The sequence below is a fragment of the Myotis daubentonii genome, chromosome 5, assembly GCF_963259705.1.
Source record: "Myotis daubentonii chromosome 5, mMyoDau2.1, whole genome shotgun sequence".
Taxonomy (NCBI): Eukaryota; Metazoa; Chordata; class Mammalia; order Chiroptera; family Vespertilionidae; genus Myotis; species Myotis daubentonii.
This window is the reverse complement of record NC_081844.1, coordinates 105,355,300-105,372,235: the sequence shown is the minus strand read 5'-3', so window position 1 is coordinate 105,372,235 and position 16,936 is coordinate 105,355,300. Positions and strand designations below refer to the sequence as shown.

Here is a 16,936-nt window from a genome sequence, read left to right as displayed (position 1 = left end):
AAATATATATAATATAACTAGTAGGGAAAATCTAAAAATACTATAAAAACTAAAAGAAAGTAGTGACTGTCATTTTTAATTAGAAACAGCAAGTTAACATTTTATATTTCTTCTGTTTTTCCTAATACTTCATTTTTTATTGTCTATTTTATATCATTGTAATCACATTATATATGTGGAAGTTAATTAAGTAGCCTTCAATTCTGACTTACCATTCATATGTATTTTTTAGTACATCTAGCTTGTTAATATTTTCCTAGTTTTAGGTAACATGAATTAGCAACAAACAGTCTATTTTTGAGGAAGAAAAATATAAACACACATACATCATACCCCCAAATATATTATTAAAATGTTTTAACTACTAGTACCAGACTTGCTCTAAGGCTAAACATACTTATTCTTCAAATACTAATGTGCCTTGGAAATACCTTATGTTTACTTTCTTACACTTACCCTACCCAAAATGCATAAGGTATTAGTACACAAATGATTAAGTAATTATATGAAAACTTTTAAAGAATTATTAAATAAATGATTTACATTTTTAAAATGTGATTAAAAATCCACAATATTCCTCATTCAGTTTTGTAAGAAACATGACACTACAGGATCAGTATTTTGAAGCCTAAACCTCTATTGGAAATATTTCAAACATATTTATTTAAATACTGGTAACTAAAATGACTTATCATTTCAGTTGATCATCACAATATCTAATAGGAGTTAAGCATTCCTTGAAGCAAAAACAACAAAGATGTGGGTTGGGTTATTTACAAATTCTGAGTCAGGGTTTCTGTAGCGGAAGTAGGATGGATCCAATCTCATCCTGGTTCCCTTTAAGCAAGCTACTTAAAGCAATTATGAGCAGAAGAAAGTTAATACTTTCAGGGGTGCACTAAGAGAGTCCCACTGATCACTACATTGACACTAAATAATAAGATAACCAATTTTAGCACCAGCATCACAAGTGAACACATTTTGGGTAGAAATTTAGTAGAAGATTTACATACACCTCTATCATTGAAATGCCAAAGTTAGGGCTCATATTTTTACATATATGAGTTTCTTTTAAGAAACTCAAATATTTTTAAGACAGCAAATTCCACCCCAACATTCCATTAACGAGGTTTCCATCTCTACTTTACAAAGTGGTCAATGAGGATATTCAGCAGATTCTTTAAATTTTCATTATCCTAGAAGCAAGAACTGTCAAATAAATCAAATAAATGTATACACTGTGTGTGTGTGTGTGTGTGTGTGTGTGTAGACATTCATACATACATACACATAATAACTGCAGACACAATTTAAATTATGGGAAATCTTTCTCAGGGAAGCAACTGTATTATTGTATGCCTCTCCTTTTGATTTTGGGGGGTGAAGATTGTCTTGTGCCATAATTTCCGCAAGACCCAATGACTGAGAAAAACTGAAGACCAATAGGGGGCAGAAAAGGAACGTTTGAGTTGTAAAATTTAAAAACTGAAAGATATATTTTAGTCACATATCACATGATATTTTGTTTATTTTTATCACAACAATTTCTTTAAATTGTTAGAAAAATTTTAAACATGAGAAGCTAAACTGAAATAAATATTACCTGAGGCAGAAAAACTTATAAATCACCACCAGAAGAAATTATTACCTTCCATCTTACTTTTAAAAAATTAATCAAGAGAACAATTCCAAAATATGTCATTCATAATCTGTGGATGTACATGGAGTTTTCACTTTGCGCAGTTTGTCCACAGATATCAAATTTTATAAATGCCTTAGAATTTATAATCACTAATAAATGAAAAATAAGAAGAAAATATAGATAAAAATACTGTCAGTAAGCATATACTTTATCAAGTAGTCACAAAGAATCATTATCTTTGTGTTCTTCCAGAATCTAGCATAGTGCTGGGCACAAAGGAGACAATAAGTGTATATATAGAGAATTATAAACTTATATATGTCACATAAGATCTGATGCCAAATAATGGTATACTGGATTTCAATTAGTCTGATAAATAATAATGAGTTAGTTTAAGAAATATAATCCCATATTTCCCACTTAAGTCCTATATATCTCTTGCATTATCATACAATTATTAATGGCAGGTAAGATTTTAACTTTAGATTTTTCTGCTCCAAACCTCCTAGTCTAGTACTTAATGCTCTTGAGTCAACCTTAAATGCACGTAGGGAGTTCACACTTAGAAGTGTAACTTGGCAAATACATTTATAAAGCAAAAACATTTTAAAAATAAAATAAGTAGGCTTTCTATCTGCTTTGTTCAACTTTCTGCTAACTAGGGGCATAAAATGTGTTTTTAAAAATAGTTAATGTGTATATTATCATGTAATATGAATTAAGTGGAAAAGGGTACAGAGAAATCATCTTTTTAAGAGCCTATTTGAATACTGATGTATTATATGTATCATTTATATATTAGATATATTATATAATTGAAAGAACAACTCCCTTAGCAATAAAATATGGCAACATAAGCATTAACTTGGACTATTAGCATAAGCACTAACCATTCTCTAAAAAGGGAAACCTAGCCTAGCTCTAGTGACACTATCGTAGAGACAGATTACAATACATTCACACAGTAAATGGGAAAACAGCATATAAACTTCAAAAAGTTTTAAAACACTTGAAAATTCCAGAAGTCATTGATCATTATTCTCTAATACTCAAACATCAAAAGATAATCTTAACTTTTTAAGGTTCTTTTTCCCTATAACCTGCATGATACATTTATTATACTAAAATATTTAAAAATGTTTAAATGTTTATTGTTTAAAAAGTTTTAAAGCTGATATTTATTTTTCACCAAAGTGCACAAAACAGTTTTCTTGTGATTGAATTTCCTAAATGCTTTTCCCTAAAATTGTTATCAAGTACAAGGACACATTTTGCCAACAATCGAAATATATCCAAGTACCTAAAAAAGCAGCAAGTACATTATTTCAACATTGGATTGCACTTCAGCAGTCCACTGAAGTTACTGTTCCAGTATGTTTTTCTGTTTCATTATTCAAGTGCTTTCCTACTCAATTTACCAGTAACTGTTAGTAACAGTCTATACAAGAGAACTTAACAATTGCAGGGAGAGAATGCCATCTGCTGCTTCATGTGTGTACTCAACAGAAGGAGCAAAGCAGATAACAGGTGGAGTAATCACATAAAACAACTGAAAACTATATGCAAAGATAATGCTTGAAAGTTGAAGTATTCCCATTTCTATTTTGAATAACTTGGAAATACATCAATGGGTACTTACTGTCTTAATGCAAATGCCATTATTCCACAGAATGACAAGGCTACAATATGCTTATATATCTATCACTAGTTCATGATGCTTACAAACAAGGCTTTTTCTCAGGTAGGAAGAGCCAGAGAGTCAAAAGAAAAGAATCTGTGCCTAGCCTTCACAAAGCCATTTCTCATATATGAATTCCTACAATATCCTATTTATAAAGACATGACATAAGGTGACCATATAATTTATTGTCCACATAGGGACACTTTTGAGAATGAAAGGTAGAGCAATTAACAATCAATTATACCATAACAAGTGTGAACCCAGACTATCCTAAGGCAAATCTAAATGTTGGTCAGCCTTTTTATGAATTACTCCCTCAGGCTTCACAACTTCCCAATGCCTGGAGAACCCTTCTGAAAGGTAATATGGAAAATTTTAAGAAATAGCTAGATTCAGAAAGAAAAAAAAAGTGGGAAACTAAAAATGCAGTGGACTCCCAAAGCAGATAGGATCTAAATGGCTACCTCAACAATGCCTGATTTTTTACTTACTTCACTTTGTTATGCATTTGAAATTCTTTGGCATTAATAAATACCTTCTCTAGAAAAGGCAAATCCTTCCTAGGAGAATTCATTCATACATTAATTGGAATGCTTTCCTTTTGACATCTGGCAGATGGTAGGTATTGGGAAAGAAAGCAAATTTGTAAGGGTGTGTGTGTGTTGCTGTGTGTAGAGCGGTGATGGAGAAAAGAGAACTGCTCATTTCAAAGGATGAAATCCCTCTGGTGGTAGCTGGCTGGATAGGAAGTCAAAACGGAGTGAGGAAAGGAGAAATCTCTAAGACTAACTTGCACATTTCAAATTTTAAATCCTAAAAGGGAAAGGGAACTTGCTTTCTCAATTTCTGATCCTCAGTTCAAGAGGCCAAAATTTAGACAACTTCTATTAATACTATAGCTTATCGGTGCTATTGATTAACTAGCTCTTTGTGGATCTATTTTTAAAGGAAAATACATTCCAAGACCTTACAACACATCTTAACTAACTTTTGGAATTTCATTTACTGGTGAGATTTTTGTAACCCACCAAAGCAACACTGTTGTTTATGGTAGGACTGGCTTAAATAAATAAAGGTATTTAAGAACTAAGTTCAAATCTTCCAACCTTTGGTAAATATTCAGAAGCCAAGAGGTGTATGTGTGTATGTGTTTAAAAAAGGTTCTTCCTGAAAGAGACAACGAAGATTGCAGAGTAGGTAAATGCCTGTACTCGCCACCTCCCACAACCACATCAAAATTACAACTAAAATACAAAACAACCATCATCCAGAATTGCTGGAAAGCTAGCTGAATGAAGTCTACAACTAGAGAAGTGATGAAGAAAGCACTCTGAGACTGGCAGGAGAAAGCACAACAAGACTGTGTTCATAGCCCACAAAGGGCTGCAACTAGAGCTCCCAGCTCAGGTGACTGTGGAGGCTGAGCCACTGGGACCTACAGAACACCTACTACACAAGGCCACTCTACTAACTCAAGGAGACATAGCAGCTCTACCTGATACACAGAAACAAACACAGGGAAGCAGTCAAATGCAGAGACAAAGAAACATGTCACAAATGAAGAAATGGAAGAAAGCAAACTACTGGATATAGACTTCAAAAGCACAGTTATAAGGTTACTCAAGAATCTTCTAGAAACCTACAAAAAAAAAAATGGAAAAGGACCAGTCAGAAATTAAGTATACACTGACTGAAATAAAGAATAATATACAGGGATTCAACAGTAGGGTAGAGGATTCTGAGAATTAAATCAACCGTTTGAAATATGAGGAAGCAAGAAACACCCAGACGAGCAAAAAGAAAAAAGAATTCAAAGATATGAAGATAGTGTAAGGAGCCTCTGGGATAACTTCAATCATACCAACATTTGCATTATGGGGGTGCCAGGAGAGAGAGAGCAGATATTGAAAACCTATTTGAAGAAATAATGACAGAAAACTTCCCCTACCTAGTGAAAGAAAGAGACTTACAAGTCCAGGAAGCACAGAGAGTCCCAAACAAAAGGAACCCAAAGAGCACCACACCAAGACACATCATAATTAAAATGCCAAGGGCTAAGAGACAGAGAGAATCTAAGACAAAGAGAGAATCTTAAAAGCAGCAAGAGAAAAGCAGTTAGTTACCAACAAGGGACTGCCCATATGACTGTCAGCTGAATTCTCAACAGAAACTATGCAGGCCAGAAGGGAGTGGCAAGAAATATTCAAAGTAATGAATAGCAAGGACCTGCAACCAAGATTACTCTACCCAGCAAAGCTATCATTTAGAATTGAAGGTCAGATAAACAGATTCACAGACAAGAAAAAGCTAAAGGAGTTCATCACCACCAAACCAGTATTATATGAAATGTTGAAGGGTATTATTTAAGAAGGGGAAGAAGAAGGAAAAGAAAATAATAAAAAATATGAACAACAAAATGACAGCAAATATATTTTTTATCAACAATTGAAACTAAAAATCAAAATAAACGAATAAGAAATCTAATGATCAGAATAAACTGGTGAATAAAATAGAATCAGGGGCATGGAAATGGAACAGACTGATGATTCTCAGAGGTAAGGGGGGTAGGGAGGCGAGAAGAGATTAAACAAAGATCTTATATGCATATGTGCATTACCTAGGGACACAGACAACAGGGTGGCAAAGGCCTGGGGTAGGGCAGGAACTAGGTGGAGGGGGCAGTGGGTGGAAAAAAGAGGGACATCTGGAATAATCTCAAAAATAAAGACTATATATATATATATATATATATATATATATATATACACACACACACACACACACACATAATATATATATATATATATATATATATATATATATATATATATATTTACTAAAGTCTCTAAAAAAAGTTCTTCCTTATTTTAATTTAAAATTTTTAAATCTAATTTTACTTGGATTAAAAATTTAAACAAACTTTTCCCCAATAAATAACTAGACATCAAATTTTTAAAATGTAAATACTTAAAAACAGTTTTCAATAATCTGAAACAATTAATATTTTGGTGCACGGTGGCATCTTCTATATGGATGAAAGAAAGCTCTAGCAATATTGTCCAGTGGGCATGGCTCAGTGGTTGAGCAGCCATCCAGGAACCAGGAGGTCATGGTTCCATTCCTGGTCAGGGCACATGCTCAGGTTTCAGGCTCAATCCCTAGAAGGGGACGTGCAGGAGGCAATCAATGATTCTCTCTCATCACCGATGTTTCTCTCTCTCTCTCTCCCTTCCTTTCTGAAATCAATAAAAACATATTTTTAAAAAATAAGTAAAATAATAAAAAATAAAGCACTAGTAATATTTATCAGAGAATAATTGATGAATACAAAAAAAAATACTGCAAACACTTTGATATACCCTAAAAAAGATCTATATATATACAAGGCTAATATGCTAAGTGTCCGACAGTCCGAACAGTTGCTATGACGTGCACTGACCACCAGGGGGCAGACGCTCAAAGTAGGAGCTGCCATGATACACACTGGCACCACGGACCTGGCACCCACAAAGCAACACTTGGCTTGCCCCAAGTGGGACACAGGCCCTGCCACCACCCTGGAGCTACACCTCACCAAATAGCAGCCAATGCTGCCCAGACACCATGGCGCAAAATGCGGCCCACAGCCCAGCCCAGCCCAGAAACGGTCGCTGTGGGCACCAGGTAATGCCATCACGTAGCAACACCCGCTTCCTCTCCCTAGTGACTAGCCTCCTTTGCAGTTTCTGCAGCCCAGGAACATGACTTGCTTTGTAACCAGGTGGAAACATTTTACACTAACCAAATGTCTGGGAAGCATTTTCCCGTGCCTCATTTGATCCTCATAGAAGTCCTGGAGTGGTAGATAGGAGACCTGGTGGAATCCCATTTTCTTTTCATTAGCCAGAAAACGGAGATTTAGAAAGCTTAGAAACTTGACCCAACTGAAAAGAAGTAAGAAGTGGTGGAACTTGAAAATGACTTCAGGTTTCTTTTCTCACTGCACAGAAGATAGTCAGACACTGCTGCAGTTAAATATTTTACTCTTTGTTCTCCCTGCATGATCTACAATAATAATCTGCTTTGTGTTGATATTTACTGCTGTGTTGCTGACAATTACTTGAAAGAGAAGTTGGGGTGCTTCACTGGGCTGGAAAAAGTTTAGCTAAATCAGAAAGCAGGTCTAATTAAGCAAGTTTATTCTATATCTTTAAAAGGCTAAGTTGACTTACACATGTGCGATACATATAAAGCTCTTGCTGGCGCCAATCGCACTTGTGTTTCCATCTGTCATTGTCGCTCGTGAATTTGGTTAACACTTCTAAGTATTCGAGGGACGAATAGCGATATTAAAATATTTCTTCTAATTAATTTCCTTTCAATGTGCACCAATTCGTGCACCAGGCCACTAGTTCTATTACATTTAGTAGAGTTTTAGTGTTTTAAGTTGTATCCTAATATTTTAAATGGGTGACCTATTTATATATACAGTTTACTAATTAGCTACACTTTGGATTAGTACATTTTATTCCAAGAGCATGCTGGATTACTATAATTGTACTGTTACTGAACTCCAGAACAGATTATCGATGCAGCTCAGAAATAATACACACAGTTGGAGGACAAACTGGTCAGTGTGCAGAGGCCTGATTTTGCTACCCCTTTCACCTTCCACCTAGACTTCTGGGCTCTAGATTTAAGGAGACTGCATGATTGCCATGTGGCTCCTTTCCCAGACTTCACCCTCTTAACAAATCCTTTTCCATACATCAGCTAAAGACTCATGTGCTCTGTGTCCCCATGATACCATGTGCTTACCATTATCACTGCATGTAGAAAATATTATAATTGTTCAAATTAATTTGTATTTCTATAAAATTTTACATATGCATCATATAAAAATCACACAGTAACAATGAAAAGCCTGCCATCCTCTGACATACTCCTCTACACGTCTGATTCTAATACTCAGTAAACCCACTTTAAACTCTTTTAAATTTTTAGCTATTTCTTTCACTATTTTGATCCATTCTTCTAAATAACATGCTGATACAGCTATTTCTTGAATTTTGAATTTTAGACATTATCTTTTGACTCCCTAATATATTTGTGACAATGTACCTATCATTTATAACTAAGCTACACAATTCTATTATAGTTGGATTTCCTTTCTTGTACAAACATTTAGTTTGATTCACTTAATTTACCTGAGTTTTCTATGTTTCTACCTGTTGCACCTGACCCATGAACTCTATTCCAGATCTGTAAATCCTCAGCTCCTCAGGTTCTTTTACAAAAAAGAAAAGAAAAACCAATGATCTCCCACCTGTTCCCGTTTAAACTGATTGGTCTCTATGCTTGTTCTTGTTTTACGGTTGCAATACAGATCGTTTGGTTTTGCGCCAATATCCTAGTTTCTGTTTGATTTTCATACAATTGGCTTTCTTCTAATGCTGCCGACTGGCAGCTGTCTGTGTCTGTCCAATTCTTAGACTGAGAAACTAAAGAGTGACTCTGTTCACAACAGGGCTTGTCATCCAGTAAACGTCACTGTAGATCCATAAAAGAGACTGATTTTTACATTGGAGATCCACACATTTGTACGTGAAGAACTCTCTCAAATGAGTTTCTTGCTCCTAAATGCGTTCCACTGACCTCCTGCTCTGGAGTTTCAAGCTTGGCTCACAGTGTTATAATAGCAAGAGTTGAGGAATGTCTGAGAGTATTTTCGGTCCAGTGTCTCATTCTCATCCCCAGCTGTTTAAACTTCCACAAACTGCTCCTGGGTTCAAATCCAGTTCAACACGTTTTGATAACCATTCCAAGACTCAGTTCCCATATACGTAAAAAGAGGTGGGTGGGTGTTAATAAAAAGAACTATTTTCATAGAACTTTTGTGAAATAAAATTAAACGCTTGTCAAATGCTATGCAAAGTCTTTGGCACAGACTAACCGTTAAATAAATGCCTATATCTACTATTGATGATTCTTCTTTCTCACTTATAGGACATACTTCTACACATCAAATAGGACTCCGCAATGATTCCACCTGTTTTCTGAAACACTTATTTCTATAAATAATATTACTTTGCATATGCAGGATTTTACAAAAATTCAAAATGCTTAACAGTACACCTCATTTAAAACTGCCGAATAATTTCAATGAAGCCAGCATCATTTTCCTTTATTACTCTTTATTACATGAAAGTATTATATATGAGGTCGAGAGCCACTTCCTATGGAGTTCTATTAAATACATATATTCAACCACTATGTAGTAGAAAGCACACAAGCAATATGACAAGCACTTGGAGGTGATGACAATAAAAAAGGCAGAAACAGTCCTAACTCAAATTATAGTCCACATGTTTTACTAACATATGTAATTACATTGCAAAGTAATATATAAATAGGAAACACGGGGTGCTAAAAAACACAGAGAAAAGAAATTCTCCCAGAGTTTAAGTTAAGAAGAGCATCCTACAGCATATGTTTAATGTGAAAGTAGGAGGAGTAAGGCAGAGAGAAGCTGGGTTTAAAAGAAATAGGTCCTAGGCAGATTCTAGGCAGAAGAAACAGTTCAAAGGCCCAGAATTGACAGAGAACACAGACTGCTCCAGGAGCTGAGAAAAGTTGGCACACATAAAGTATGCAGTCCAAGTACAGAGTCCTGAGGCATGAGACTGGTGACACGTAGAAGAGATATTGGCAGAACCTTGTAAGTCATACTCTATATAATCCAATTAAATGAAATAATGCTTATGAGTGTTTAATAAAGTTCCTGGTATGAAATAAGTGCACACTAAACTAAACATTATTCACTTACTGTTACCTAACACTCTCCTCTTTTTTGCCACAATTTGAAATGCAACAATACACTAACCAAAAAATATTTTCCATATAGATTTTCTTAGCTGGATGCCAGAAAAATAGTATGTAGAGAACTTACTATAAATGCTTTAGGCAGTCTGTTCTTTCAGTTGTAAATGGGAACAATAATACCAACCTCTCAGGCTTGTTGCAAGGACCAGAAAGAGCATGAAGAGTTCCTAGAGGGGTGTCGTGGCACATACTAATGACCTCAAAAGCGTTCCTATTAAGGCAAATTGGCAGGCCAGCCAGAGAAAAAGAAAAGCGCAAAGCTTTGGCTTCACTTTGGGGTTATGCAGTAGGAATGCCTTAGAAATAACATCATCTTAGGCCTAAACTGTTTCTGAAAACAGGATAAGACACATACACCAAAAATGTTAATTCTACTAAAAGAAACACTAGTCTGATGATGTTTTTTTCTTCCTAATGTGGAATCTCTTTCAAAAAAGAAATACTGATCTTCTTTAATTCATTTTCCCCACAATTGCTTTATATTAACAGTATATGTGTATTTCCCAAGTCCCACTGTCCTAAAACAACTACTCTTATTTTACATATTTCTCTCCAAGTACTTTACACACAACATCTGAAGTTTTTCTACTCCATATTATACTCTTCTGATTTAAGACCCAGAACAAATGAATATTGAATTAGTAATGTTTCAACAGTATCCACTTTGCAAAAGCAAAATAAGAAACTCTCCGAGTACATTTAAAACAAGACAATTAATCATAATGCAACTTATACTCATCCTGAGTAACACATTTAGGATGTTAAAAGAGGCACCCTGTATAAATTTCAAATCATGTAATTTTTTTCTGATTCCAATTTGTCTTGGTGTCAACCTAACATATTTATTTCTTGCTACTCTTTTTTCTCCCTAACGGTCTCATTCAAGAGCAGCTTAATTCTAAGAAAGTTTATTGACATTAATCACAAATGGCAATAAAATATCACAATGTATCTGACAAAGAAAGCATCAAGCTGTATCTTCTTTCTTAAAAAGCAAAAACCAAAAACTACCTGAAATTAATTAAAAGGTGATCTTACAAAATCAAGTACTTTTTAACACTATTATACAACTATTATTAACAGAAAATCATAAATGAACTAATGAAGATTAAGCTAACTTTCTCAGGGAATAAAAAGCTTAGTTAATATAAAAAAGCTTTTTCTAGAATTTTCAAATAGGAAATACTTCCACATTACTAATACAAACTATAAATCCAAAGAAGATAAAAATATCCTTAGGACTTCTTACAGAGGTTTTAGAAAGACTTACTATCCCAGGAAGAAAAAAACTTCATAGATCTTAGTGTCACAAATACTACTAAATATCTGGTTAGGGTTCACATACATGCTCTCAATAATCCCTAATTATGCCTTAGGATCAATTCATCTCAATTTGATGCTAAACTTTCATTTGTCATAGGACAAGTGTTCTCCACATCAAGGTAACTTAACTATAGCCTCTCAAAGACATGTCTAACTCTCCTAGTCGTCATAATCTATCATGTAAAAATGCCAAGGAATGAGCAAAAACTACACTGGAAATCCCATAAATAAATAAGTGTCCAGAAAAAAAACCAAACTACTAAAAGAGTAAATCTTATGTTTTAAACCTTGAAATACAATACTATAAGGCAAAATCCATTAAGGTCTTTAAAACAATCTTAACTATTTAATGACCAGCCACATAAAAAACATTCACTAACTCTGTCAATCAATCTTTAAAGAAAATGGTAAATCCAGGCATACAATGAGCAAATTAATCTCACACTGCTGTCAATGTTAGTCAATTGATTTCAATTGATCAATTAAATTTCTTATGTACAAATTGCCCAACTATATCATTCAGCTCAAAGCTGTTATATGTGAACATCTTTCTTTATCTTCCAAAAAATTTTTTTAATCTCTAGTAAAAACCTACCTTTGAGGTTCTTTGAAGTTGGTCACCAACATATGTTTTACGAAACTGATCCAAGAACCACAGAATTGCAAGCTCTATTTTCTCATTAGAACGCTGAGGCAATCCGGTATCCATTAACGATATAAGCTGAAAAACACTTTTCATGAAGGAAAGAAATAAAGCTTCAGTAAAAATTCTTAAGAGAAATAACATTAAAACATTTACTGTCAATGTAATACAATATATAATTACTGTAAAAAGTGAAAAAAACACAAAAACTTATAAAACAATTTTTTAAAAATCATCTAAAGTCTTACTACTAAGAGAGACTACAATTTCTAATATTTTTCCCTAAAACACATATACCTATACACATACAAGCATACAAACCTATAGACGTATTTTTTTTTACAAAGTTATAAATACATATGACATATACAAATCGTATATAATAAAAGCCTAATATGCAAATTGACTGAATGGCAAAACTGCCGGGAGCCGGTCCATCCTTGCTGTTTCAAGGGACCTGGCATATATGGCATACGGTTCTTAATATGTTTGCTCACCTTCTTGGCGCTGTGTTTTAACCAAGGTCACCTCTCCGAGAAAGGTTGAATCCCCAGGTAGGGATTTTCCCCTGAAGTTAGGGAGGGAATAAAACCCCTCAAGTAAGTGCCAGGCGGGTAATTAATCCCTTTAACTACAAACAATCATGCTTAAACTACATAATCTTTTCTCCCTGGAATGGAGATAAGAAACGCCCTAACCTTTGGAATAGAGATTGATAGGATTGAATCAACTGGTATAAATACAGATGTAACCAGACAGAGAGACAGAACTCAGAACTCAGAACAAGACAGCAAGAGACAGAACTCAGACAGGGCTTGGAAGACAGGACCAAGAGAGACAGAGCCTAGGCACAGAACCTACACAGAACGTTCTCTAGAGACAGAAGAACTTCGCTGGAGAGAGCATGCCGGAGGATCCTGGACAGGGACTGGCCTCGGAGCCTAGAGACAGAGCCTAGCAGGAGAACATGGCAAGGGATCCTGGACTGAACCTGACTATAGAACATGGCAAGAGAACCTGACTAGAACCTGGTGACTGGACCTGCCTGGAGAACCTGGACACTGAATCTGACTGGAGAGCCTGGACAGAGCCTGGCTGGGGAACCTAGCGAGGGAACATGGCTGCAGAGCCTCGCTGGAGATCTGAAGCAGAACCTCTCTGGAGATCCGGGCTAGAGATCCTGGCTAGGTTGCTGATCAACTGAACGCTGTCTCCATGTCATTCCTTCTTCGCCGACTCCGTCCACGCCTTTGGGGACCCCTGGACCTGCTGGGGTTGGACCCCGGCATCTGGCGCCCGAACAGGGACCCCTAGGTAAGCGCCCCGCACTTGGGACGGATAGGACTCCACCGTAGGAAGAGGGTGGATAGTCTTCGCCGACTCCGTCCATACCTTTGGGAACCCCTGGAACAGGATTCCCTTAGGTAAGCCGCCCCATTGAGAACCTCCACACTCGGGACGGATCAGACTCCACCGTAGGAAGAGGGTGGATAGTCTTCGCCGACTCCGTCCACACCTTTGGGAACCCCTGGAACAGGATTCCCTTAGGTAAGCCCCCGCCCCCCCATTGAGAACCCCACACTCGGGACGGATAGGACTCCACCAGGGTACTGCAGACCCCCCTACAGAGGATAAGTAGGGTAAGAAGGTGGATAGTACAGAACTTAGATTGACAAGATGTGCCATACTGAGTCCAAAGAAAGAAGACTCTGTATTGATCTTTTAACACATATGCTTGCTAGCAGAGGAATTAAGGTTACTCCCAGTCAGATGGAACATTTTATACAAGAAATACTTCCATGCTTTTCTGAGGAAGGAAAGGTGCCGGAAAGGTAAATGTAGAGGCATGGGAGAAGGTAGGCCCAAGGAGCCTTATCCTTAACCCCACTGCAGCCTTTCCACCCCGGGAAAGTGCAGGATTGGCAAGCTCTCCCTGGGGTGATAGATCAGGACTCAGGTAATAGCAGAAAGCGCCAATTCTACTCTTAAAATGGATATAAGAGAGCATTTGAGGTTTTTCTTTTTAATGCCTGCTTTTAAAAAATAAAAAAGGGGGAATTTGCCGGGAGCCGGTCCATCCTTGCTGTTTCAAGGGACCTGGCATATATGGCATACGGTTCTTAATATGTTTGCTCACCTTCTTGGCGCTGTGTTTTAACCAAGGTCACCTCTCTGAGAAAGGTTGAATCCCCAGGTAGGGATTTTCCCCTGAAGTTAGGGAGGGAATAAAACCCCTCAAGTAAGTGCCAGGCGGGTAATTAATCCCTTTAACTACAAACAATCATGCTTAAACTACATAATCTTTTCTCCCTGGAATGGAGATAAGAAACGCCCTAACCTTTGGAATAGAGATTGATAGGATTGAATCAACTGGTATAAATACAGATGTAACCAGACAGAGAGACAGAACTCAGAACTCAGAACAAGACAGCAAGAGACAGAACTCAGACAGGGCTTGGAAGACAGGACCAAGAGAGACAGAGCCTAGGCACAGAACCTACACAGAACGTTCTCTAGAGACAGAAGAACTTCGCTGGAGAGAGCATGCCGGAGGATCCTGGACAGGGACTGGCCTCGGAGCCTAGAGACAGAGCCTAGCAGGAGAACATGGCAAGGGATCCTGGACTGAACCTGACTACAGAGATTGGCAGGAGAACCTGACTGGAACCTGGTGACCAAACCTGGCTGGAGATCTCAGACAGAACCTGGCTGAAAGAACCTAGCAAGGGAACATGGCCACAGAACCTGGCTGGAGATCTGAAGCAGAACCTCTCTGGAGATCCAGACCAGAACTTGGCTGGAGATCCTGGCTGGAGATCCTGGCTAGGCTGCTATCAACTGAACGCTGTCTCCGTGTACCTTCCTTCTTCGCCGACTCCGTCCACACCTTTGGGGACCCCTGGACCTGCTGGGGTTGGACCCCGGCACAAAACGACCAGCCACTATGATGCACACTGACCACCAGGGGGGAGATGCTCAATGCAGGAGCACCGCTCCCCACAGGGGGAGCACCGCTCAGCCAGAAGCTGGGCTCACGGCTGGTGAGCGCAGCGGCGGTAGTGGGAGCCTCTCCTGCCTCTGCTGCAGGTGGGTGGTAAGGAGTGAGGGGTTCCACACTACAAGAGCCCCAGACTGCAAGAGGGATGTCTGACTGCTGGCTTAGGCCCAATCCCGGGGGCAGACATCCCCTGAGGGGTCCTGGACTGAGAGAGGGTGCAGGCCAGGCTGAGGGACCCCCGCCTCAAGTGCACTAATCTCGTGCACCGTGCCTCCAGTATATAATAATATACATAGGTATAAGTAAATATCTACATTTATTATGACTATCAAGCTGAATCTTCTGACTTCCCCAGCAACTTCTCAGAGGCCAGAGAACACAATTAACAAATACGGAGTAGAGTAGACTTTAAGCAATTAAAATGGGACACAGATATAAGTGAACAGATAAACTGCTTTCCCTTAGTCCTCATCCCCAACCTCCATAAATCACTGTGAGGCAATGTGGTTCATGGTCTTTGGGGAAAATGCCTGTAAAACAGTCACCATGTGTGTAATGTACCACCTTACACAGTTCATTCTCATTATTCATGGTAGTTATATTCCTCAAAGTTGCCATGAAAACTGAATTAGTGAATATTGAACCACTACTCCTAAAGGAAATATAGAATTAGGTTCCTGAAGAACTATGGTCACAATATTTCTCATCAACTGATCAACACATACCTTGTTTTACGTGTGTTTCTGCTAAGGACAACAATATTAAGTATACTGTTGATTCGTTAATGTTGAACTCACAGCCAGTAACACTACAACTTGCCTAAACGAAGCTCACCTAAACACACGTCTTTTCTCTGTAAGGCATATTTCAGCCTTCTTGTGCTAAGAAACTGGCCAGCACTTCAGCACTCTGCTGGAAGGGCCATTTTAAATAGCAAAACCAGCAACAAAAAACAAAACCAGCAACAAAAATGCAAAAATGATGGCACTAAGTAGACAGCAAAAAAGGATACATTTACAGCATGGGAGCCAAAAGAAGGCAGAGCATCTGTTCAACCTCAGCTAGCAACTATGCATACGTCCAAGAAGGACTACAATAGCACCATGAGTATTGATTAGGGGTACAATTAAATTTCAGCAATTACGTAAATTTGCAAATATGAAATCTGTGAATAATGAAGATTGATCCTATTTTCTTCCCCTTATTCTCTCATCTCCTTTTCTTTCACTCTTTCTTCCCTGAAAAGGCAACTGTTCTTCCCAACCCTCAAAAAGCCTTTGCCCATAAACTTCACCTAAGGCTCTGTTTCCTAAAGAATGCAGACTAAAACACAAAACAAATCTTATTTAAAGTTACCTATGTTTGCTGCTTAAAGAAAAAATTAAAATTTTCTACTTGACAAATATACACCCTCTTTTGTTTACTTCCTGTTATATAGTTCTCAGAAAAATAGTGCCAATGGGTATTTCTCTGCTTGATGATAAAAACTTTTAAAAAAATCTAACTATAGTATATTTAATTTCCACTTTACTAAATCTATAATGTTATATTAAAAGATGGTATAGAGGCAAACTGTTCACTTGGTTTAAAATTAACCAAAGCATTTTAAGAATGCCCCCCATTCATATTTTAAAGTGATTTAATATTGGCAATAATAAACTTAGAGAAACTAAAAATATTTATAGTCCATTCGTATTCAAATTTCATTGACAAGAGCCAGTTTAAAGGCTGAAATAGGTATGGAATGAAGGGAAAATAGAACTAAAAGAATACTTACCGGAAGGCAGT

The 16,936-nt window shown here is 37.2% G+C and overlaps 1 protein-coding gene across 2 annotated transcripts in view; it reads right to left on the bottom strand.

The window, feature by feature from the left end:
* Window positions 1–16,936, bottom strand: part of RANBP17 (RAN binding protein 17) — a 236,230-nt gene that overhangs the window by 178,466 nt on the left and 40,828 nt on the right. For both annotated transcript variants that reach the window (XM_059699170.1, XM_059699171.1), the window contains exon 14: window positions 12,103–12,238. In XM_059699170.1, coding sequence (XP_059555153.1) covers window positions 12,103–12,238 — 136 coding nt within the window. The remainder of the gene's footprint in view (window positions 1–12,102; window positions 12,239–16,936) is intronic.